The 25165-nt window shown below is 38.9% G+C and overlaps 1 protein-coding gene across 3 annotated transcripts in view; it reads right to left on the reverse strand.

Annotated features, from left to right (window-relative positions):
- Window positions 1–25165, reverse strand: part of LOC105476843 (vacuole membrane protein 1) — a 142157-nt gene that overhangs the window by 95168 nt on the left and 21824 nt on the right. For 2 of the 3 annotated variants that reach the window (XM_011733104.3, XM_011733103.3), the window contains exons 2-5: window positions 23067–23168; window positions 19104–19239; window positions 17193–17283; window positions 15846–15956 (exon numbers count right to left, since the gene is read on the reverse strand). In XM_011733104.3, coding sequence (XP_011731406.1) covers window positions 15846–15956; window positions 17193–17283; window positions 19104–19239; window positions 23067–23142 — 414 coding nt within the window. In that variant the 5' untranslated portion in view covers window positions 23143–23168. The remainder of the gene's footprint in view (window positions 1–15845; window positions 15957–17192; window positions 17284–19103; window positions 19240–23066; window positions 23169–25165) is intronic. The other variant, XM_071082843.1, reaches the window with a different exon arrangement.

The following is a 25165-nucleotide window of genomic DNA, read 5'->3' on the forward strand; positions in this document are numbered from 1 at the left end:
TCCTAAAGACTGGAGTTGTTTGGACAACATCTGTAATGTCAATTCATAGCCTAATCCATCATCTATACACAGAAGTCAAGTGAGATCCCAAAGGCAAAATTTCCAATTAGTTTTGTCTGGAAAGTTTAGGGCAAAGGTAATAAAATCAAGAATCCTGTGCTGATTCACTGGGAAAACATTTATTTGCCACACTTCTTCACTAAGGAACAAAAGCAGTCAGTGGTTAGTCTGGAATGTGATTCATTAGGAATATCTGGGTGATAAACAAACAAAAGAAGATGACAAATCGTTGTTTGTATGACTTGCAAAACCTCTGTTTTCTTTCAGGGGACTTCAGAAACCCTTTTGCAAACACAGAAATTCTCCTCAGAATTTTTTTAATCATTGTTTTTATCATTAGAGTCAAAAAACAAGGTTATAGTCTACAGCAAATAAATCTAGAAGGCTAGAGTGTAAAATATTGATTCCCAATGGGCACTGACAAGTTTAACCAGTGTTTATATTCTTTTTGTAAAGAAGGTCCCAAGTTATGCCTCTGGTCTCTCTTTACAAAATGCAGTAAAGGCTGGGAACAGTGTCTCATGCTTGTAATCCTAACACTTTGGGAGGCCGAGGCAGCAGGATCACTTGAGCCCAGCAGTTCAAGAATAGCCCGGACAACACAGTGAAATTCTGTCTCTACTAAGAAAAAATATTAGCCCAGTGTAGTGGCATATGCCTGTAGTCCCAGCTACTTGGGAGGCTGAGATGGAGGACCACTTGATACCAGGAGTTCAAGATTGCAGTGAGCTATGATCATGTCACTGCACTCCAGCCTGAGCAACAGAGCCAGACCCTGTCTAAAAACAAAAACAAAAACCAAAACAAAAAACCAAAAACCAAAACAAAAAACAAAGAAACAAACTGTCAAAAAGCAGGAACCTGGGCATGCATTAATGTGGATTTCAGTTTTCTAAATCTGTTGGTAAATTACTGTTGGTAACTTCTATCTCATCTCCTTTGTTTAACAAAAAGCCTAATAATGCCAGTTACCCAGGTCATAGGGTAGAAATATGAGATTATACTATAAAAGTGCAAGTATAGGCCGGGCGCGGTGGCTCAAGCCTGTAATCCCAGCACTTTGGGAGGCCGAGACGGGCGGATCACGAGGTCAGGAGATCGAGACCATCCTGGCTAACACGGTGAAACCCCGTCTCTACTAAAAAATACAAAAAACTAGCCGGGCGTGGTGGCGGGCGCCTGTAGTCCCAGCTACTCGGGAGGCTGAGGCAGGAGAATGGCGTGAACCCGGGAGGCGGAGCTCGCAGTGAGCTGAGATCCGGCCATTGCACTCCAGCCTGGGCGGCAGAGCGAGACTCCGTCTCAAAAAAAAAAAAAAAAAAAAAAAAAAAAAAAAAAAAAGTGCAAGTATAAAATTGCTGGACAAAACAAAAGAAATATGAACTCTATAGTATTAGTTCATGCTCCAAGTTATAAGGTACTGTCTTTGAAGCTATTTTTATTATGTTGAATTAATCCATATTAAAAGGCATATTTGGCCAGGCATGGTGGCTCACGCCTGTAATCCCAGCAGTTTGGGAGGCCCAGGCGGGTGGATCACTTGAGGTCAGGAGTTCGAGACCAGCCTGGCCAACATTGTGAAACCCTGCCTCTACTAAAAATACAGATCGCACCATTGCACTCCAGCCTGCGTGACAGAGTGAGTCTCCATCTAAAAAACAAAAGAAAAAGAAAAAGAAAAAGAAAAAAAGGCATGTTTCGCCTTTGTTCTTTAGACCCAAGCAACTTTTGATCACACAGTTGACTGAAGTATTCAGGAGAAATGAACTACATATTTATGAGAGCACTGTTAAAAAAAGGGGGGGCTAGTATAAATTGTTTAAAATGTATGCCCAACAACAAATGTAAGCTAAACTAAATTTTCTTGTCTTTTGTTTAAGCATACATTAATAAACTTAAGGGCAGGAAGTTACCCAGTCTGTGCATACCCCTTTTCCTTGGCAAAAACCCAGCCCAATGTCCTGAAGACCTTGGTTTCTTCTTTTGATGTGGTGATGCTCAGCAGAGTTAATATATGAGTCATTCCTTAGGGAAAGACAGAGAGAAGAGCTTTCATGCCTTCATCAAACAAAAGGCAAATAGATTTTTTTCTAAGAAGGGTCTGTTGGTCTTCCTGAAACAGCACTGAGTCACTGCATGCTTACAGCCATAGTTATAAGCGTCTGGTATCAAGTCATACCAGAGCCTTAACTTTTGGTAATTTCTTTTTTGTCTTAAAAGGAGGATAGACAAGTGAGCAATAAAGCAATATTCAGAAGTCAAGCTGAATTGATAGGGAAGAAGTTGGCTAACAATTTTTTTTTAAAAGAATGATTCCACTTTATGGTATTAACAACTACTACAATATTTCACTTACTGAAACTATTTCACTATTTTATTTCAACCCATATCAATGCAGTTTTCCAAATAATATTTACTTTCAGCAATAGCCAAGAGTCAAAAAATATCAGAAATGTCTATACCTATGGAAAAAACAGCTTTTAAAAAGTGCAGAATACTATACAGTACTTCTTCCTTAGGGTGCCATGTACCGAGGAGGTTATAAATATGAAAAAGCAATTAAGACGTCAGATTTTTAAAATGTATATATATATTTTTTGTTTTCATTTTAGTCCTCAATTGACCTGCACTTCAGGGTAAATGTACAATTTTTAACACATATTTTAATAATGAAAGAATCCCAAACTTTAAAGCAGAAACAGGCCTCTGAATCTTACACAGGGGCACATATCTCACAACTTTCTTTGTATCTAATTGATAACAAAGAGTCAAGTTTTTTCTATAAAAATGGTCATATGAAACAAATGGCTCACAGATATCATTCAAAGGATAACTCCTTGATGTTACAGCTTCTAATAAAACCTGATCTATTCTACAATGTAACTGAATAGTTCCCAACTTTTCTACTTCCAAACTGCTTCTAGAAAGTAAAACTCTAACACCTAAAACATGAGAAAATCCAATGGTTAAAATATATGGCAAACAGAAAAATTGTAAAATATATTCAGCCTTCTACTTATAGCTAAATATTTGGGCATCTTTTTAAATTATAAATGATTGTCGATAGTTTTTCTTCTCTTTACAATTCTTTGTCTAGAAGCTGGGCTTGATTGAAAGGGATATAGGGCTTTGTGAAGCCTTTTGCCAGGAAACTGCTCCACCTAGTGTCAAAAATTGTACATCACATTATATAGGAGAGTAAATTGTAGCTGATGGACTCCTTTGCTATTAAGAACAGCCTTTATAAATCCTTAATGTTACATACAGTTTACAAATGGTTCTTTAATCATCTTTTTGTCTGGTAACTTGATGAATCATAATGTACATGCATATAAGGAGCATGTCCAGAATACATTTCTCATAGTCAAGTACCGAAGTTCCTGTTTTTGTTAACCTGGTTAATTACAGAATTATGAATCATATTTCTCTGTTAGTGGGAAATAATTACAAGGTGGCTACGGAAATAACCCCATCACTTCTCCTAATTGTGTACAACATCTACACTTTTTTTTGTTCTTGAGACAGGGTCTCATTTTGTCACCCAGGCTAGACTGCAGTGGCATGATCATAGCCTCCTTGGCTCAAGCGATTCTCCAATCTTGGCCTCAACCTCCACCTGAGTAGCTGGGACTACAGAAGCATGCCACTACACCTGGCTAATTAAAAAAATTTTTTTTGTAGAGACGGGGTTGCCCAGGCTGGTCTGGTCTTAACTCCTGGCCTCAAGTGATCCTCCTGCCTTGGCCTCCCAAAGTGCTGGGAATACAGGTGCGAGCCATTGCACCTGGCCTATGTTTTTTAGAAATAAATTTTATTGTGCATAATTGAGGCTTACAATATGATGCTATAGTATACATACAGATAACAAAATGGTTATACTATAGTAAAGCAAATTAACATGTCTATCATCTTACATAGCTACTTTTTAAAAATAAGAACAGCTAAAAATCTACTTAACAAAAATCCCTAGTCCATTATAATTTTAGAACTGTGGTACCTTAGATCTTTGGAAATATTCATCCTACACATGACATCTAAACTTAATCCATAAGTTATTTATTCCTCAAAATAGTTGCAATCTTGTAAAATCTGGTATTTAAGAGGAATTGAACATACCAATGGTTACATGAAACTGGAACCAAATCTTCCTGTCATCAGACAGCTCATTTGGAAGAAATTTTTCTGCTTTTCCCTTCATAAAAAGCTTTTTTTTTTACTCTTAATTTTTTTTATACAACTCAAGCATATGCACAACTATATTCTTTTCTAAAGCATCATGTTAAACCTGTTATTTCTTGATCAAGAAGAGAGAAATGATAGTACTTATTTGGCAAATGGGTGAACCAAATACACAGATGTCATACAAAAATCTTTAGAAGACAGCTAGCTCTAATTAAGGCTCCCAGGCTCAAAATGTCTCTTCTGGTGTACTATTGTCATTTAATGAGTTAGAGCAGGGGTTAACAAACTACAAACTGCAGACCAAATCCAGCCTGCTACCTGTTTTTATGAATAAAGTTTTACCGGAAAATGGCCACATTCATTCATTTATGTACTGTCTGTAATTGCTTTCTCATTACAATGACAGATCTGAGTAGTTGCACAGAGACTGGATAGCCCACGATGTGTAAATAGCTACAGATCTGACCCTTTACAGAAAAAGTGAGGCTGGATACAGTGGCTCATGCCTGTAATCCCAGCACTTTGGGAGGCTGAGGTGAGAGGATCTCTTGAGTCCAAGAGTTTAAGAACAGTCTGGGCAACATGGAGAGACCCCGTTTCTACCCCTAAAAAACAAAAAACAGCTAGGTGTAGTGGTGCACACCTGTAGTCCCAGATACTTGGGAGGCTGAGGTGGGAGGATCTCCTGAGCCCAGGAGGTTGGGGCTACAGTGGGCCATATTCATGCCACTGTACTCCATGCCACTGTACTCCAGCCTAGGCAACAGAGAGAAACTGTCTCAAAAAAGAAACGAAGATAAAAGAAAATGAAAAAGAGAAAGTACGCTCTCTAGCCCTGGGTTAGACCTTTTTTTTTTTTTTGAGACGGAGTTTTGCTCTTGTTGCCTGGACTGGAGTACAGGGGAGCAGTCTCAGCTCACTGCAACCACCGCCTCCTGGATTCAAGCGATTCCCCTGCCTCAGCATCTCTCGAGTAGCTGGGATAACAGGTATGTGCCACCATGCCTGGTTAATTTTCATTTTTTTTTTTTTTTTTTGAGATGGAGTTTTGCTCTTGTTGCCTAGGCTGGAGTGCAATGGCACAATCTTGGCACACGGCAACCTCCACCTCCCCCGTTCAAACAATTATCTCGCCTCAGCCTCCCGAGTAGCTGGGATTACAGGCGGCACCCCCCCATCACGCCCAGCTACATTTTTGTATTTTTAGTAGAGACAGGGTTTCACTATGTTGGCCAGGCTGGTCTCAAACTCCTGACCTCAGGTGATCCACCCACCGCAGCCTCCCAAAGTGCTGGGATCACAGGCATAAGCCACCACACGGGTCTAGACCATTATTAAGGTAGAAATTTTGACTCACAAAAACAGGCTGCATAGAGATGAACCAAAGAGGTCAACAGCAGCTATGTTCTCTTTATGCAAACATTAACTTATTATTCTTACTTGGGATATAATTTCCACTACATGAGAGAATAAATAAGCATTCCTGATTGCTCATGCACCAGATCTTCTAAAAGGAAACCTGAATTTGCTAAGACTAAAATAAATCTGTCAATGGATTTTGAGGAATTAATATGCAATAAAAGAGAGCTTAAAAAATGGTATCTTGGAAAAATCTGCCAGCCCCAGAAGCTTCTTTGCACCTAATCTACATATAAACTCAAATAAGGTAAATGAATGAAATTTGTAACTTGCACTACTTGCTAGGCAAAATTTGTTCAAGGCAGATAGCAATGAACAAAAATATGCCTGCATGAGAACTAAAAACAGAGGAAATGCAGTTTACAAATGCTATTAATTTCTAATTTCAAAGTACAATATACCTCACTATAAAGATAAACCAGAGACATAAGCATATTAGTATATGTTGAATAAAATGATTTTAAAAATCACTCATTGTGGGATGGGCGTGGTGGCTCACACCTGTAATCCCAGCACTTTGGGAGGCCGAGGTGGGTGGATTACCTGAGGTCAGGAGGTCGAGGCCAGCCTGGCCAACGTGGTGAAACCCCATCTCTACTAAAAATACAAAAATTAGCCGGGTGTGGTGGTGGACACCTGCAATCTCAGCTACTTGGGAGGGTGAGGCAGGAGAATCCCTTGAACCCAGGAGGCAGAGGTTGCAGTGAGCTGAGCTGGCACCACTGCACTCCAGCCTGGGCAGCAAGAGCGAAACTCCATCTCAAAAAAAAAAAAAAAAAAAAACCACTCATTGTGCCTATTTTTTGTTTAAATTTAAGTAAACTGAATGCAAAGAGCATAATGTTTACACAGCAAGAAGCAGATGCACTTTTATTTGCTAGAGAAATAAAATGATGTACTGATATTTAATATAAAACTATTATGCAAATTAAGAAAAAGCTATATATAGATTAGGTCATTTTTCATCAACTGTCACAAATAAGACTCAGATGTCAGGAACAGACTGTTTTGCCAATAAAAGAAGTACAGTTATTCTATCTCTCTTCTCATAGGCTTTGCAAAGATTCTATTTTACATTAATACATCTAACATATATTTGTCGAGCACCTATTGAGTACTAGGCTCTGTTCTAGACAGCTGGAATACAACAGTAAGTTAAGTAGAGGTAATGTAAAACCTAGGATGATTTTAGTTTCCTCCAGACAAGTTTGCTTCTAGTGGGTAGATGGGCTGGGCCACTTACAATTCTAAGCAGACAATAAGAGTAGGCAGGACATGGTGGTTCATGCCTGTAATCATAGCACCCTGGGAGGTTGACGGGGCTGATCACCTGAAGTCAGGAATTGGAGACCAGCCTGGCCAACATGGTGAAACCCCGCCTCTACTAAGACTGCAAAAACTAGCCAGGTGTGGTGGTGCATTCCTATAATCCCACCTACCTGGGAGGCTGAGACATAAGAATCACTCGAACCCAGGAGGTGGAGGTTGCAGTGAGCTAAGATCACACCACTGCACTCCAGTTTGGATGACAGAGCGAGACTCTGCCTCAAAAAAAAAAAAAAAAAAAAATTTAAACTTGAGCTTCAGTACCCGTGAAGTTTGACTTTTATCTAGTTCATCACTTCTTTTAAAGTGTGGCTCTTTAGAGTTCAAATTCAAAGCCTGCAGGTTAATCAGGGCCTATCCTTGGTCAGTCTCTCTTTTTTGGGTTTCCTGTATAACCTAGATCTTGGTCTTATAATTCTTTTACTCTCTTCTAACACTATGATATCTTTAAACATATATTAAAAAATTTATCAGCTGGCCGTGGTGGCTCACGCCTACAGGCACTTTGGGAGGATGAGGTAGGCGGATCACAAGGTCAGGAGTTCAAGGCCAGCCTGACCAACATGGTGAAACCCCAGCTCTACTAAAAATACAAAAATTAGCTGGGTGGTAGTGGCACGAGCCTGTAATCCCAGCTACTTAGGAAGCTGAGGCAGGAGAATCACTTGAGCATGGGAGGCAGAGGTTATTGTGAGCCAAGATTGTGCCACTGCACTCTAGCCTGGGCGACAGAGTGAGACTCTATCTCAAAAAAAAAAAAAAAAAAAAGAAAGAAAGAAAAAACAAAAAATCGGGGTCTTGCTTTGTTGCCCAGGCTTGTCTTACACTTCTGGCATCAAGTGATCCCCCTGCTTCTCTCTCCCAGTGTGCTGGGATTACAGACATAAGCTGGCCAGAAAGGCAGACTATTAACTGCTGAACTTATTAATGAATGAATGCGAAAAACTATTAAGAAATGCCCTTTTTACTTACATGCGTAAACTCGTTTTAGGCAAGCATAAATACAGGTAAATAACAGAATACGTCTCCTAGCTTAGTAGAGCCATTTGATGGCTTGGTTTTTGGGTGAAGTTGCTCTACACACATATATTTATCCAGAATAGAAACTGCAAATATAATACAGTATATTGGCTGTATTAGCAATGCCACCTAGTGGCAGCCAAACATAGATATATTTTTTAAAAAGTTCTAGAAGAATGGTTCTTAACATTTCAGTCTTTGGAGAATCAGATGAACACTATAGGCTCTTTCTTGCTAGAAAAAAATCTTATTTGCAATGATATATAACAAACATAGTGCTTTGGGAAATTAACAGGCCTCCAGAAACCCACTTTTTAACTATTAAAATTAATAGAACAAACCAAGTAACCCAGTAGCCCAACCAACTCTCCATAATACATGGGCAGAAAAAATTTATTTACTTCCCCTTCATCTCCTCCTTTCTGGTTAGCAACCACTATTCCTGCATAAACAGTATCTTAACTTGTCCCTCTGGGCTAGGTACTTGGTCTCTGCAAATTACTTGATTTACACTTTACTCAATTTATAAAACGTGATGGTTAGTAATTTTTCCCTGATGATTTTCATTAAATTTAATGATCAAATAAACACTAACTTTTATTTGTAACATTTAAAGAAGTGATGAGGACTTCTAAGACATCTTAATTTCAAGTTATAACCTTTCAGTTATATCTAAAAATATTGCCAGGCATATTGACTCACGCCTGTAATCTCAGCACTTTGGGAGGCTGAGGCGGGTGAATCACCTGAGGCCAGGAGTTCAAGACCAGTTCAAGATTTTGCCAGACCAACATGGCAAAATCCCGTCTCTACTAAAAATACAAAAATTAAGTGGGTGTGGTGGTACACACCTGTAATTCCAGCTACTTGGGAGGCTGAGGCACTAGAATTGCTCAAACCCGGGAGGCGATGGTTACAGTGAGCCAAGATCACACCACTGCATTCCAGCCTGGGTGTCAGAGCGAGATGTTGTCTCAATAAATAAATTTAAAAAAAATAAATGTAAATGAAATTGTTTACAGATAAACTTAAGATAAATTCTCCATTTTAAAGCCAAACATGCAGGTATCTAATATTTTAGGAAATTTAGTAAGTCTTTTAGGTGACTGGTACACAACCAATTATAATTTACTAAATGATATTTCCAAAAAAGATACCTTCCACACTCTAGGAATCATTCATTCTAAACACAAATTTCAAAAACCTAATTGGGAAATTTTGCCTATTCAGAAAAAAAATTTCATATTTCACTTTTAAGTTATGATTTCCAGTAAAGACAGCCATAATAAATAATGAATTACATTTTTTCTGTCTGTTAAAATTGGTTTCTTTTTCACCACAAACTATTGTCAAAAGGAGGCCCATATTTCTCACCAGACTACTCTCCCAATATGATCATTTATTCTCTTTGTTGAGGGTTAGTTATATGGGTATATGGCAGAGGTGCCTGTTTCATCAGCACAAAACAGAATACGAGAATGTCACATTTCTCTAAGAGAGGATTATGTTAAGCCTGGAAAATGAAAGTAAGTGTAATTAGGACATCCTAAACACAACTGCATTTCCTACATACAAAAGAAAAGAAATAGTGACCAATAAGGATAAAACTCTGTTGATCACTAATCAGCAAGAAAATGGTATAAGCTTAAAAAAATCTAACCAGAGATTATTTGAAATTGCTTCTATTAAGTAAAAACCCAGATCAAAATTTGAAACTTTTGACTCTGCTTTGCTTCTGGTTTATTTTACTCTTTTCTATAATTGCCAAAGTTCACAAGTAGTTTACACTTATTAATTAAAATTTTTACACTTGCTATTGTTTATTGACTAGCTTGGCTCTTGGGAGGACTAAGTGAGATAATTCATTTAAAGTGATGCTCACAGAGCCTACCACCTAGTAAACATTCAATAAATGTTAGCTGTCTATCAGTCAGGATAGGTTAGATTATGACGTAATAACAAACAACACAAAGATCTCAAACAACAGCTATCACTTATGCTCACATTTCATTGGTCAAAGCAAATAATATGGCTGGAGTTCAGTAAGGCAGGGATGAAAAATCTTCCCATAGGAATGGGTACCACAAAATGGCCACCAAACATGAGTAAAAATAAAAGAACTGACCAGCTAGTATTAGCATGAGTATGACAATGATGTTTGCCTTTTTTGCTGTTAGTAGTGCTTAACCTCTTGCAAACTGATTTCCACCCCCACCAGTCAATTAAAAAATAAAGACCAGTGATAGCTTTTGTTTTCCTTTTGCTTCTCTGCAAATTAAATTTTATGAATGCTCTTTCTTCTTCATTCTCCCTGTTAAACCCAGGAGATCCTAAATGGAAGTCAGGATCAAAAAGGTCTAAGAACTAAAGGTCATTTGGTTAAATGGAAATGGCATATACTAGATCTCTCTTTAAATTTCTTTTATATTTAACAGATTTCTCCCCAAGCTTCCAAATATTGAATTTCTTTCCTTCCTTCCTTCCTTTTCTTCTTTCTTTCTATCTCTCTCTTTCCTTCTTTCTTTTTTTTTTTCTGGCAGAGATGGGGTCTCATTATGTTGCCCTGGCAGGTCTTGAACTCCTGGTCTCAAGCAGGGATCATTCCTTGGCCTCTCAAAGTGCTGAGATTACAGGCATGAGCCACCATGCCCGGCCTTTATTTCTTTTTAAAATATTGCCTTTTTTTTTTTTTTTTTTTGAGACGGAATATCGCTCTCGTTGCCCAGGATGGAGTGCAGTGGTGCAATCTTGGCTCACTGCAACCTCCACCTCCCGGGTTCAAGTGATTCTCCTGCCTCAGTCTCCTGAGTAGCTGGGATTACAGGCGCCTGCCACCACGCCCGGCTAATTTCTTGCATTTTTAGTAGAGACTAGTTTCATCATGTTGGCCAGGCTGGTCTCAAACTCCTGACTTCAGGTGATCCACCTGCCTCGGCCTCCCAAAGTGCAGAGATTACAGGTGTGAGCCACCGCACCTGGTCAAATATTGGCTTTCCAGACACTATCATCTGAAACAGTGGGTTTTGGGGGACAAAATCCAACAGATTAATGATTTAAAAAAAATAAAAACCTCAGCAAACTTGGAATAGAGAGGTACTTCCTCAACTTGGTAAATAATATCTACAAAAATCTACAGCTAACATCATACTTAAGGGTGAGAAACTAGAGGCTTTCCCATTAAGGTTGGGAACAAGGCAGTATGGCCCTTTCATGACTCCTCTTCAACATTATTTTGAAAACCTAACCAATGCAATAAGACAAGAAAGGAAATAACATGTATACAGATTGGGAAGGTAGAAAAACCGTCTTTGTTCACAGACGACATAATTATCTACACAGAAAATCCTAAGGAATCATCAAAAAAAGTCTTGGAACTATTAAGCAATTACAGCAAGGTTGCAGGATATAAGGTTAGCAAACAACCTTAAACAAGCCAAGTTTTTTCTATATATTAGTAATTAATACTCATGTTCTATCAATAGAGTATATATTAATACTCATGATCTATCAGAAAATAAATATATTTATATATATTTATAAAATAGCATATATATATAGCAGTTTTTAAAAAAATAATTGCCAAACATGGGAACAAACAAGATATCCTTCAATAAGTGAATGGATACACAAACTGGTGGTACATCCATACAGTGGAATATTATTAAATAGTGATGAAAGGAAATGGGGTATCAAACCAGAAAAAGACAAGGAAAAACCTTAAATGTATATTGCAAAGTGAAAGAGGTCGGTCAGAAAAGGATCATACCCTGTAATTCCAACTATAGTGTCTTGTGGAAAAGGCAAAACTATAGAAACAGTAAAAATATCAGTGGTTGTGAAAGGTTTGGGGGCAGCTGGGGAAATGAAAAAACAGGTGAAGCACAGGGCATTTTTAAGAAAGTGAAACTATTCTGTATGATACTATAGGTATACACATGACATTATGCATTTGTCAAAACCCATAGACCTGTATAACACAAAGAGCAGATCCCATAAACCATAGGTTTTAGTTAACAATGTATCAGTATTGGTTCCTCAATTGTAACAAATAAATTACAGTAATACAAGATGTTAATAATAGAGGAAACTGTGTGGTGGGGAAAGGTGTATGGCAGTGGTCCCCAACCTTTTTGGCACCAGGAACCAGTTTCGTGGAAGACAAGTTTTCCACAGACTTGTGGACGTGGGGGATGGTTTTGGGATGAAACTGTTCCACCTCAGATTATCAGGCATTAGATTCTCATAAGGAGCATGCAACCTAGATCCCTCGTATGCTCAGTTCACAATAAGGTTCAAGCTCCTACGAGAATCCGATGCTGCTGCTGATCTAACAGGAGGTAGAGCTCAGGCAGTAATTCGAGTGATAGGGAGTGGCTGCAAATACAGATGAAACTTCACTTGCTTGCCAGCCCACTGGCTCACCTACTGCTGTGTGGCCTGGTTCCTAACAGGCCAGGGACAAGTACCGGTTTTTGGCCCAGGGACTAGGGACCCTTGGTGAATTGGAACCCTCTGTCTTTTCTGCTCACTTTTTCTGTAAACCTAAAACTACACTAAACAATAAAGCCTATTATTATTATCATTATTTTTGTTTTTGAGACAGGGTCTCGCTCTGTTTCCCAGGCTAAAGTGCAGTGGTGCAATCATAGTTCACTGTGACCTTGAGCTTCTGAGCTCAAGCAATCCTCCATCCTTAGCCTCCCAAGGAGCTAGGAAAACAGGCACATGCTACCACACCCAGTTAATTTATTTATCTTTTATTTATTTATGTGTTTTTTAGAAACGGGGTCTTGCTAGGTCTGGTCTTGAACCCATGGTCTCAAGCAATCCTCCTGCCTTGGCCTCCCAAAGCACTGGAAGCATAGGAATGAGCCACTGTGCCCAGCTCTAATAATTTTTTGTTTTGTTTTGTTTTGTAAGCATTCTTAGTCCTTTATAAATTTCCCTTCTCTTTCCATTCAACCACGGGCACCAGCAACCCACCTGGATAAAGTGAAGATCTCATTTAACTTGCAGCACAATTACAGTATACCTTTAAATTTCTCTTTTCACATACTTATAATTAATATGTATTAAATGTGAACAAGTGAACATATAACTGTTTTCTATACAGTTAATGGCATCAAAACCTACCCAGTCACTCAAGTAAAAAACCAATAACTACACAGAAAAATGTTGCAAGATCTCATTTATAGAGATAGAGATGGGAGGAGACGTAGATCAAAGGATACAAAGTAGCCAATATACAGTTGGAATAAGTCAAAAGATCCAATGTACTCTACATACACTATGAGGACTATAGTTAATAACAATGTATTGTATTCAAAGTTTTTGCTAAACTAGTAAATTATAGCTGCTCTTGCCACAGGGAGTTAAAAATGTAAAAACGGTAACTACATGAGATAAAGAATATGTTAATTTTTTCCACAAAAGTAATCATTTTACTATATATATTTATATCTTATAACATCATGTTATATACCTTAAATACACATGAAATATATTAAAACAAAACAAAAGGAAATCCAAGAGTTATCTTTCATTCCTTCTTCCTCCATAATAACCTACCACACTCTTGATTGTACTTCTAAAATTTCTCTCAGATTTGTCCTTTTTCATCTCAAACGTTATTGCCATTCTGAGCAATCTTTTAAAACATCAAAGATCTATACCATATTTTGTCTTCATTTTGCTTGACTTCTCTCTACAAATTCTTTTTATAAATACTCCTTGCTATTCATTCTTCCTATTACCTCCTGAGAAGCTTGTGTCTCTCATAAGGATTATCCTAACTGTTCCTCTTCTCTCCCACCTTCAATCTATCTCCCATACTATAGCCAGGATTATATATTCATAAATTGCAGATCTGGCTGTTTTACATATACTTAATTTTAGGGCATTTAAGAGAATTTTTTTTTTTTTTTTTTTTTTTTGAGACAAGGTCTCACTTTGCCACCCAGTTTGGAGTGTGTGCTGCAATCATAGCTCACTGCAGCCCCTATCTCCTGGGCTCAAGCAATCCTCTCGCTTCAGCCTCCTGAGTAGCTGAGACTAACAGTCCTGTGCCACCACACCTGACTAATTTTTGCATTTTTTGTAGAGATGTGTTGCCCAGGCTGGACTCAAACTCCTAGGCTCAAGTGATCAGCCCGCCTTGGCTTCGCAAAATGCTGGAATTACAGGCATGAGTCATGATTTGAATCTCTTTTGACATTCAGCAGAATCTGCTATCTGGGTTGCTTTTCAGAGGCTTCCAAATTAACTAAATGCTGCAAATGAGTTTCTTAATCTGGTTTTCCCAAGGAATATGAGGACAGGTCTAGACACCAACAGAAAAGTATCCTGTAACCTGTAATTCCTTCTTTTCCTCTCTCCCTCAACCTCTACTAGTGAATGTAGTGTTATTCTACTATGAATGCAGTTATTAGAAAAACAGTGATATGGGTTAATTCCCTAGGATTGATGTCCCTGTTTGAGTTAAATCACCAAGCAAACATGAACATAATTCTAAAGTTCCAAGTTTTAAACTCCCATAAACTTGGAGAAATGATATAGATTAATTCCCAAAGCATTCGTCAGATCATTAATTCAGTACCCTTCTGAGGCAAGCAGACAATCATTCCTTAATACTTATCCTAGCTGCTTCAGAAATGAATTCATTATAGCACAGAGATTGCAAGTGCTTGTAGTGACGGATTTTATTCAGCAATGGGTACTGCTTGACACCCTTTCACCTGTTTTTCCCCAATGAAGATCAAACTGCTTTCAAATATGGAAGTGTTTTCAATTTATTATCTAGGGACAGGAACAGCGTGAACAACCAAGGTACATGGGGCACGAAATTTAATGAGGCACTTACTCATCCATTCTGTATCTGCATTACCCTGAAAGTGCCTATTTATATTTTGTGCCCTCAGTATCTAACTCAACCTCTCCCTAGTTCTAGCTCTGACATTATTCCAGTATATTTGTGAATGTTCAAAGGAAAATTGATCTTCATTCTCTCTTATTTCAACTAGTAAAAGAATATTATTCAGAAGGGGCACTTTGTTTTTTTTTTTGAGACAGAGTCTCGCTCTGCTACCCAGGCTGGAGTGCAGTGGTGCGATCTTGGCTCACTGCAAGCTCCGCCTCCCGGGTTCACGCCATTCTCCTGCCTCAGCCTCCCGAGTAGCTGGGACTACAGGTACCCGCCACCACGTCCAGTTAATTTTTTGTATTTTTAGTAGAGACAGGGTTTCACCATGTTAGCCAGGATGGTCTCGACCTCCTGACCTCATGATCCGCCCGCTTCAGCCTCCCAAAGTGCTGGGATTACAGGTGTGAGCCACCGCGCCCAGCCTAGAAGGGGCACTTTTTATACTTTGGTTCAAAGGGCTTAAGAAAGCATTTAGTTCTACATGTTAATACTCCATCAATTACATTCAATAAGAATACCAAAATAAATATCCAAGTGTGTATATGATGTTAGAGGATGTAAGGGAAGACATCATTTCTCACATGGAATTTTGTATATTTAAATGGACTTCATTTATTAAAATAACAATTGCTTAAGCAGTTAAATCTAGAAGGAAAAGAAAAACCTTCCAGGCTAAACTAATTTAAATAAACAACCTTATCTGCTTAACTGGGGTTTTCTCTTTACTTTTTAAATACTAACCCCAAAGGAAAAACAAAACAGAACTCTAAGTCAAACTTAAAGCACTGATTGGAGGTCAGAATGCTTACAAACACAAAGGTAATTAAAACAAATCTTAGAATTTTTACTTCTGAAGTAAAAGCACAAATAAAAAGATAGGAAATCTCATTTTTGCTTATTAAAATAAAATTATTCTTACCAGGTAAAGCAGAAAGGTGTGCAGCCCTGTTCCAAGCCCAACAGAAGACAAAATTCCTAAGCCTATCCAGTAGGCATACAAAAGAAACTGTTTCTCTATACGTTGCACATACTGAAAAAAAGGGATGAGGTGAAAAACGTGAATTCTCTATACAGAAATGCGGTATTTATAAACTATCATCAAAATTAAATAAACCAACTAAAATAAGTTTCAAATAGGAAAAAACAAATACAATTAAAAACCCTCAGGCCTAATTTGTTTAATATACAATGGCAAAGATGACAAAAAGATTCATCTAACTGGAATAAAGGTCTTATTTCTAAACCTTTAATAAAAGCTTTGTCTCTAAACCTTTAAAGTCCTACTATTTACAGGACACAGGAAAAAGCAAATTATGAATAAGATAATTTGAGGATATTTTAGATATATTTAAAATAAACGCTTTTAGAACTATAAAAACTTCTCTGTGATTGGCAGTAAACTGTTTTCAAATACCATTCTAGAGCCATTTCTGTGACTGGCAGTAAACTGCTTTAAAATACCATTCTAGAACCATTTCCTGTTAAAATACATTAATGTTTTGCTATTTTAACAAAAGAGGTTAACAAAGCATTCCATTTTCCCATCAATAATGTTGTACTTGTAGATTACAGGCAAATGAACCTGTCTTTTTATACAAATAAAACGCAATCATCAACTTTGGATGAGAGGCCTCCCTATTTGGATGGGTCACAAAAATATGTCAGAGAAAATAAGAAAACTTTGGCAGTGATTAACGGATTCATGCTGCTGTAACGGAAAACCTTCAGGAAAGTTACATTTAAGTCTTTGAAGGTAGGGCCAGGCAGAGTGGCCTGTAATCCCAGCATTTTTGGAGGCCAAGGCAGGCAGATCACCTGAGGTCAGGAGTTTGAGACCAGCCTGGCCTACATGGTGAAACCCCACCTCTACGAAAGTACAAAAAAAATTAGCTGGGTGTGGTGGCGGGCGCCTGTAATCCCAGCTACTTGGGAGGCTATGGCAGGAGAATCGCTTGAACCCAGGAGGCAGAGGTTGCAGTGAGCTTATATCGCGCCTCTGCGCTCCAGCCTGGGTGACAGAGCGAGACTCTGTCTTAAAAAAAAAAAAAAAATCTTTGAAGGTAAAAGGAATCACATACACCAAATATAAATGCTCAGCAGCCATAAAACATCACAAGAATATTTTTAAAAGTAAAACGTTTGAGATACTAGTTACGAGATAATGTTGAGGGTAGAAATTCTATAAAACCCACATTCATCCCATTTGAAACTGGGATTAGAGAATTAGAATGTGCAAGACTAGAAACAGAACTGCTTGACCTCTCACCTGTTGATGCGCTCCTTCAACATAATACGTAGCTATAAGCACAGCAAGCAGCAGTAAAAAAGACACCACAATGCTTTGACGATGCCATAATCTTAAAAACAAATAAAAAAAAAAGAAATATCTCACAGTCTCACTTTCAGCATTCATCATTCTCAAAACAATTTCTTGCTGAAGCAGTTAGGTTACCTAGCTCAGCCTGGCTGAGCTCTTTTCCTTAAACATCATGGCCTCTTGAGGAACAGAAGGGGGTCAAGGGAAGACACATAGGCAGAGAACCCAAGTTCTTATCATAAACCCATTGTAGCCTTTTCCTTACCCAAAGCCTGATCTTACTAAACCTCAACTCATAATATGGAGAAGCATTATAGTATAATAGAAAGAGCACTGGCCTTCAAGTCAGAGGACCTGGGTCAGAGACCCTTCATGTTGCACTTTGGGCCAGACACTTAACCAATCTGATTGTTTCTTGTTTTTAAAATCTTTATTTACTTATTTTTATTTATTTTTTTGAGACAGAGTCTCACTCTGTTGCCCAGGCTGGAGTGCAGTGGTGTGACCTCAGCTCACTGCAAGCTCTGCCTCCTGGGTTCAAGCTATTCTCCTACCTCAGCCTCCCAAGTTGCTAGAACTACAGGTACGCACCACCATGCCCAGATAATTTTTGTATTTTTAGTAGAGACGGGGTTTCACTATGCTGGCTAGGCTGGTCTCGAACTCCTGTCTTAGTGATCCACCTGCTTTGGCCCCTCAAAGTGCTAGGATTACAGCCATGAGACACCACGCCCGGCCTTTGTTTCTTTTTTTCAGAGACAGGGTCTTGCTCTGTCACCCAGGCTGGAGTGCAGTGGCGTGATCTTGGCTCACTTCAACCTCCTGGGTTCAAATGATTCTCCTGCCTCAGCCTCCTGAGTAGCTGGGATTACAGGCGTGCACTACCACGATGGGCTAACTTTTTTTCTTTTTTTTTTTTTTGAGACAGTCTCGCTCTGTTGCCCAGGTTGGAGTGCAGTGGTGCGATCTCAGTTCACTGCCACCTCTGCCTCCCACATTCAAGTGATCCTCCTGCCTCAGCCTCCTGAGTAGCTGGGACTACAGGCACATGCCACCATGCCTGGCTAATTTTTGTATTTTTAGTAGAGATGGGATTTCACCATGTTGGCTAGGCTGGTCTCGAACTACTGACCTCAGGTGATCCACCCACCTCGGCCTCCCAAAGTGCTGGGATTACAGGCATGAGCCACCACTCCTGGCCTAAAATGTTTATAATGATATACTCGTTTTACCTTCTTTATGGAGTTGCCCTAAGGATCAAAATCAGCTGAAAATGTTACAAAATACTTTATAAACTCTTAGTACAATAAAAATGTTAAGATAATAGTACAGATAATAACTTGGAAGGGCATGCAAGAAGATAAGGCATGTAAAAGTTCAACTTGTTCTTTATGGTACTTGGAACAGGGCTTACAAGTGCTAAATTTAAAGACAGAACACATTTCCATGGCAGAGTCCTTTTTCATTGGCTCAAACTATCAGTAAAACTGCCACGTATGCTGAACCTTGTCCTCCTAAGGAATCAGTGTATCTAAATTACACAGGCCTGATTTCTCCTGACGGTAAAATCAGGAGAGAAAATAAAAATCGTATTTTTCAGCGCTCTCCATTGCAGATTCAACATGAAAACACAGTAGAAAACTGTGATAATCCAGTAAGCAAACAGCAAATAGCAATGTCTTTCCCTAATCTATTTTTCTTCAACATAAAGAAGGAAGAATAAATATGTTCCTATGGTAATATTCTAAAGGTAATTAATCTATTTTGATGCAGTAGAGGGCAGAAAGTAAAAGATTACTGATGATTTTTTAAATGAGTAAATGAGGTGTATGCAAAAGGCAGTGGGAGAAGACCCTTTACTTTGAGGTCCATTCCTTCAAGATTACAAGGATTTCCAGAGAAAAATACTGCAAGGTAATCAGTGGCTGTCTCCACAGGACAATATTCTGCCTTTCTTCCCGCTCCCGCCTCTTCTTTTCGTTCACTGAAGAGGGGTCTGAAAAGCAATAGTGCAGAGATTAAAACAGAATTTCTAACATTTATGCTTATTCTCTTCAATCACTTTAGATGAAAAGAGTTTTGTTTATTTCCCAAATAACAACTAACAGCAAGCCCTAGAGTCTTATGAAATGGCAACTGGTAGTACCTATAATCTCAGCACTTTGGGTGGCTGAGGAGGGAGGATCACTTGAGGTCAGTAGTTCAAGACCAGCCTGGCTAACATGGTGAAACTCCATCTCTACTAATAATACAAAAATTAGCAGGGCATGGTGGTATGCGCCTGTAATCCCAGCTACTAGGGAATCTGAAGCACAAGAATCCCTTGAACCTGGGAGGCAGAGGTTGCAGCGAACTGAGAGTGTGCCACTGCAGATCAGCCTGGGTGACAGAATGAGACTCTGGTCTCAAAAAAAAAAAAAAAAAAAAAAAGCCACTAGTCCAAACTCAGCATGGAAAGGAGATGAATGACAGTAGTTCCCCCTTATCTACAGTTTCAGTAACACATGGTCAACTATGGTCTGAAAATATCACATGGAAAATTCTGAAAATAAGCAATTCATAAGTTTTATTGTTTTAAATTTATTTTTATTTTTTTTAAGAGACAGGGTCTCCATTCTTTCGCCCAGGCTGGAATGCAGTGGCATAATCACAGCTCACTTTAATCTCCAACTCCTGGGGTCAAGTGATCCTCCCACCTCAGCCTCCCAAGTAGCTACGACTACAGGTGTGTACCACCACACTCAGCTAATATTTTTGGTTTTTGTGGAGACGCAGTCTCACTACTTTGCCTGGGCTCATCTGAAACTCCTAGCCTCAAATGATCCTCCCACTTTGGCCTCCCAAAGTGCTGGAATTACAGGTGTGAGCTACTGCAGCCAAGCCCCTAAGTTTTACATTGTATCTGTTCTGAGTAGTGTAATAAAATCTCACCAGTCCTGCTCCATCCAGCCCAAGACCTGATAACATCCCTTTATTTAGTACATCCGCGCTGTATATGTTACCCCATTACTATATACAGAACAACACAGTGTTTTTCCTATATCCACTAGGGGTCATGAAATGTATCCCTCATGGATAAGGGGGGCTACTATATTATAGTTGCCATTTCTTAAGGAGTGTTACCTAGAGAATAACTGAGGCAAAACCAACTCCCTGCCTTGATAAACATCAGAACCTTCTGTAGAGGATGTCCTAAAGAAATGGTACTGAAAATTCCAGCAGTTGAATTTGGGATAGAGCTATAGATTTGGGGAAAATTAATGAAATAAGTCTAAATTGGTCCACCTTCTATGAAGGGCATTCTATCAACCTAGGATCATATTACAGAACAAAGTGGTTTAGATCACAAAATGCTGAGGCAAACTAGTTGGTTCTAAACCTGGCTCTGCCTTCTACTAGTAATTTGATCTTGGGCAAGTTAGTTAATACTTTTGTGTCTCAGTTTTCTCTTCTGTAAAATGGGGATCACAATAGTACTTGTGTACACAAAGTACACAAAAGTACTGAAAATAGTACTTTTCAGGATCATTGTAAGGATTAAATGAGATCATATATGTAAAGTTCTCAGAAGAGTTTAACACTTAGTAAGTGTCCCATTAAGGTTAGCTATTAATTGTCACCATCCATTGAAATTACAAAATGCTTTTTTTTTATGAGACAGGGTCTCATTCTGTTGCCCAGGCTGGGGTGCAGTGGCAGCACGATCTTGGTTCACTGCAACCTCCACCTCCCTGGTTAAAGCCGTTCTCCTGCCTGAGCTTCCCGAGTAGCTGGGATCACAGGCATCTGCCACCACGCCCGGCTAGTTTTTTTGGTATTTTCAGTAGAGATGAGGTTTCACCATGTTGGCCAGGCTGGTTTCAAACTCCTGACCTCAAGTGATCCACCCATCTTGGTCTCCCAAAGTGCTGGGATTACAGGTGTGAGCCACCATGCCCGGCACAAAATGCATATACACTGTAAATTGGTAATTCCATTTCTAGGAATGATTAGGTATAAGGTGAAATGACTTGCACAACTTTATTCACCGCAGCATTATTTGTACTAGCAAAAAATAATCAATAAGTTATATATTACCAATAGAGGACAGAAGAGTGATTAAAGTATGGCACACTCATTAAATGGAAAGAAAAACTAAGCAGCCATAATAAAGAATATATATATATATTTTTTTGAGACAGGGTCTTGCTCTGTCGCCCAGCCTGGAGTGCAGTGGTGTGATCACAGCTCACTGCAGCCTTGTGGGCTCAAGCGATCCTCTCACCTTAGTCTTTCCAGTAGCTAGCTAGAACTTCAGGTGCATACGATCACATCCAGCAAATTTTAAAAATATTTTGTAGAGATGAGGTTTCCCTGTGTTGCCCTGGCTGGTGTCAAACTCCTGGGCTCAAGAGATCCTCCCGCCTTGGCCTCCCAAAGTGTTGGGATTATAGGCGTGAATCACCACGCCCAGCCTAAGAATAAGTTTTTCATGTACAGTTATAGCACAATCTCTAAAATGTTAAGTAAAAAATACATGGTACAAAAGAGTAAGTGTGACCTGCTAATGTTAATTTTAAATTCCAACGGGGTGAGCAGTAGAGGAAGAATATACAAACATATGTGCTCACTAAAAGGAAAGAAAAAAATAGCACACAAAAGCTCCTAATGGGAAGACACTATGATGTATGCAATGCCCATCTCGGAATCCTGAAACTCTTGGTGAAATTGCCAAGTTTACTGATAACCAAAGTAACCCAAAAGGCAGATCAGTGCTGCAAAATGTCGTCCGCAAGGCAATACGGTGATTAAAACAAACAAATGAGGCTGGGTGCAGTGGCTCATGCCTGTAATCCCAGCACTTTGGGAGGCCAAGGCGGGTGGACCACCTGAGGTCAGGAGTTCAAGACCACCCTGGCCAACATGGTGAAACACCATCTCTACTAAAAATATAAAAATTGGCTGGGCGTGGTGGCACATGCCTTTAATTCCAGTTACTCGGGAGGCTGAGGCAGGAGAATTGCTTGAACCTGGGAGGCAGAGGTTGCAGTGAGCCGAGATCACGCCATTGCACTCCAGCCTGGTGACAGAGCAAGACTCCGTCTCAAAAAAACAAATAAACAAATGAAAACTACTATTTCAGATAGCTTGCACTTCCTCTAAAAGAGGAGAATTGCTGTGAAAATACTGCCACACTAGAGTATTATTTGCAATGTGTTTGAGATGTCAAACAATTCAAAAGCTAAAAAAACAACAGCATGATTACTAGAAAAGAAAAACTTTTCTTTCATTTTCCTTTAAATGCATGAAGGAAGGTTTCTACTTAAATCATCCATATTAATAAAGGTCATCATTTTCAGGGTAACTGTATAAACAGGATTCAAATACACTGAAATTTACCACAAATTCCAATCTGGCTAAAATACAAGTTTATTCATCTCAAACTATAATTTTAAAATAAATTTTTAAATGATATTCACATTCTAACTTTTTTGATAACGGTATACTTAAGAACAGTGTAGTAAGTTTATAATCTACTTCTAGAATTACAAAATAGCACAATAAAATTGAGCACTGAGCAAAGCCAAATAAACACTGACCATACCATAAGATTAACAAGTAATCTTGCACCTGGAACACTGTTTATGTGATTGTAGCCAGGCTGCTTCTGCCATCACTGTGAAAAATCACCTTACAGGCCCTGACTGACCCATAATTTAATTTACTAAGAAGAAATTAATATAAGATTAAAAATACAAGAAGTAATATATCTCTATTTTATTCCAATGAAAACTATATCATTTAAACCCATAGCACTCCTCCCTCCAAACCATCAAAATTTACCTGTGAAATTTCCATTATGTTGTTCCTTGTTCATTGCTACACGTCTCTGGTCACAATTTTTTCCATTCTCTGCCATTTCATAGATCAGTAACTCTTGAGGAGCTAATACAGCAAAATAAAATCCAGCAATACGTTACAAACTTCTGCTGTGTAGCCATGACTGAATAAAACTGAACACAGGAATAACATCACAGTAATAACCCACATGATATGTATGATGTGTTTACACTTTTTTTCTTTTATAACCAAACTTTGAACAATTTATATAGATATTCCAATACAAATAGTAAAAATATAAAAGCCATATAGTTGTAAAACTTTTCTAGTAGTTATTTCAGGGATTTTCCAGATTGAAATTTGGAGGTAATTTGTCCACAGAAGGAGGATATCAAGCACTAGCACCTCCAAATGTTAACACACTAGAAGGTCTAACATCTTTCTAATTTACAATTTAATATCATACTACTATGTACTCAGAATTAATCTTATCATTTTTACCTTTTTACCATTTTCTTTCATATTTCCTTTAACATTATTATATATAAATAGAATATACTACGAAAGATGCTGCAAATGTTGATACATAAATCTAAGATCACAGACCAGTTTTATTTAGGAAACAATTCTACTGAATAAAATGATATGGGCAAAAAAAAATTTTTTTTTGAAATGTTTAAGATAGTTAAATGTACTTTATTTATAACATGCTTCATACTACAGATATCAGTGCTTCTACTTTAAATCACTGTAATACAACACATAAAAACCAGATTGCCTATGATTGTATCATTCTGCAGGTGTTAGTAAAGCAAAACTTTCACTCAAAAAGTACATCACTTCAATAAAAGGCTAAAATGCTCAATAAAAGGCTAAAATGCTGAGTCCTTAACACAGTATTAAAACTTGCCCAGGCCGGGCGCGGTGGCTCAAGCCTGTAATCCCAGCACTTTGGGAGGCCGAGACGGGCGGATCACGAGGTCAGGAGATCGAGACCATCCTGGCTAATATGGTGAAACCCCGTCTCTACTAAAAATACAAAAAACTAGCCGGGCGAGGTGGTGGGCGCCTGTAGTCCCAGCTACTCGGGAGGCTGAGGCAGGAGAATGGCGTAAACCCGGGAGGCGGAGCTTGCAGTGAGCTGAGATCCGGCCACTGCACTCCAGCCTGGGCGACAAAGCGAGACTCCGTCTCAAAAAAAAAAAAAAAAAAAAAAAAAAAAAAACTTGCCCAGACACTTATAAAAAGACAACTGGGGCCAGGTGCGGTGGCTCATGCCTATAATCCTAGCGTTTTGGGAGACCAAGGTGGGGTGATCACTTGAGGTCAGGAGTTTGAGGCCAGTCTGGGCTACACAGTGAAATCCCATCTCTATATACGATAAATAAAATAGCCAGGAGTGATGACCCATGCCTGTAGTTCTAGTTGCTCAGGAGGCTGAGGTGGGAGGATTGCTTGGGCTCAGGGGTTCAAGGCTACAGTGAGGTATGACTGTGCCACTGCATTACAGCCTGGGCAAGAGGGAGACCCTGCTTAAAAAAAAAAAAAAAAGAAAAAAGAAAGTGAAAATAAATACAACCCACAGGGGAAAGTATTCACAAATCACATACATTTCATAAAATGCATGTACCTGGACTGCAAACTCTTACAACTCAGTAATAAAAAGCAAATAATCCAATTAATAAACAGAGAGGAGCTGCGCAGGTATTTCTCCAAAGATAAAACAAATTGTTAATAAGTACATAAAAAGATGTCTAACATCTTCAGCCATCAAGGAAATGCAAATTAAACCACAATGAGATACAATCTCATACCTGTTAGCATGGTTATAGTAAAAAAGACAGATAATAGGCTGGGTGCGGTGGCTCATGCCTGTAATCCCAGCACTTTGGGAGGCCAAGGCAGGCGGATCATGAGGTCAGGAGTTCAAGACCGGCCTGCCCAACATGGCGAAACCCTGTCTCTACTAAAAATATAAAAATTAGCCAGGTGTGGTGATGAGGACCTGTAATCCCAGCTACTCGGGAGGCTGAGGCAAGAGAATTGCTTGAACCCCGGAGATGGAGGTTGCAGTGAGCCGAGATTGTGCCATTGTACTCCAG

The sequence above is a fragment of the Macaca nemestrina genome, chromosome 17, assembly GCF_043159975.1.
Source record: "Macaca nemestrina isolate mMacNem1 chromosome 17, mMacNem.hap1, whole genome shotgun sequence".
Taxonomy (NCBI): Eukaryota; Metazoa; Chordata; class Mammalia; order Primates; family Cercopithecidae; genus Macaca; species Macaca nemestrina.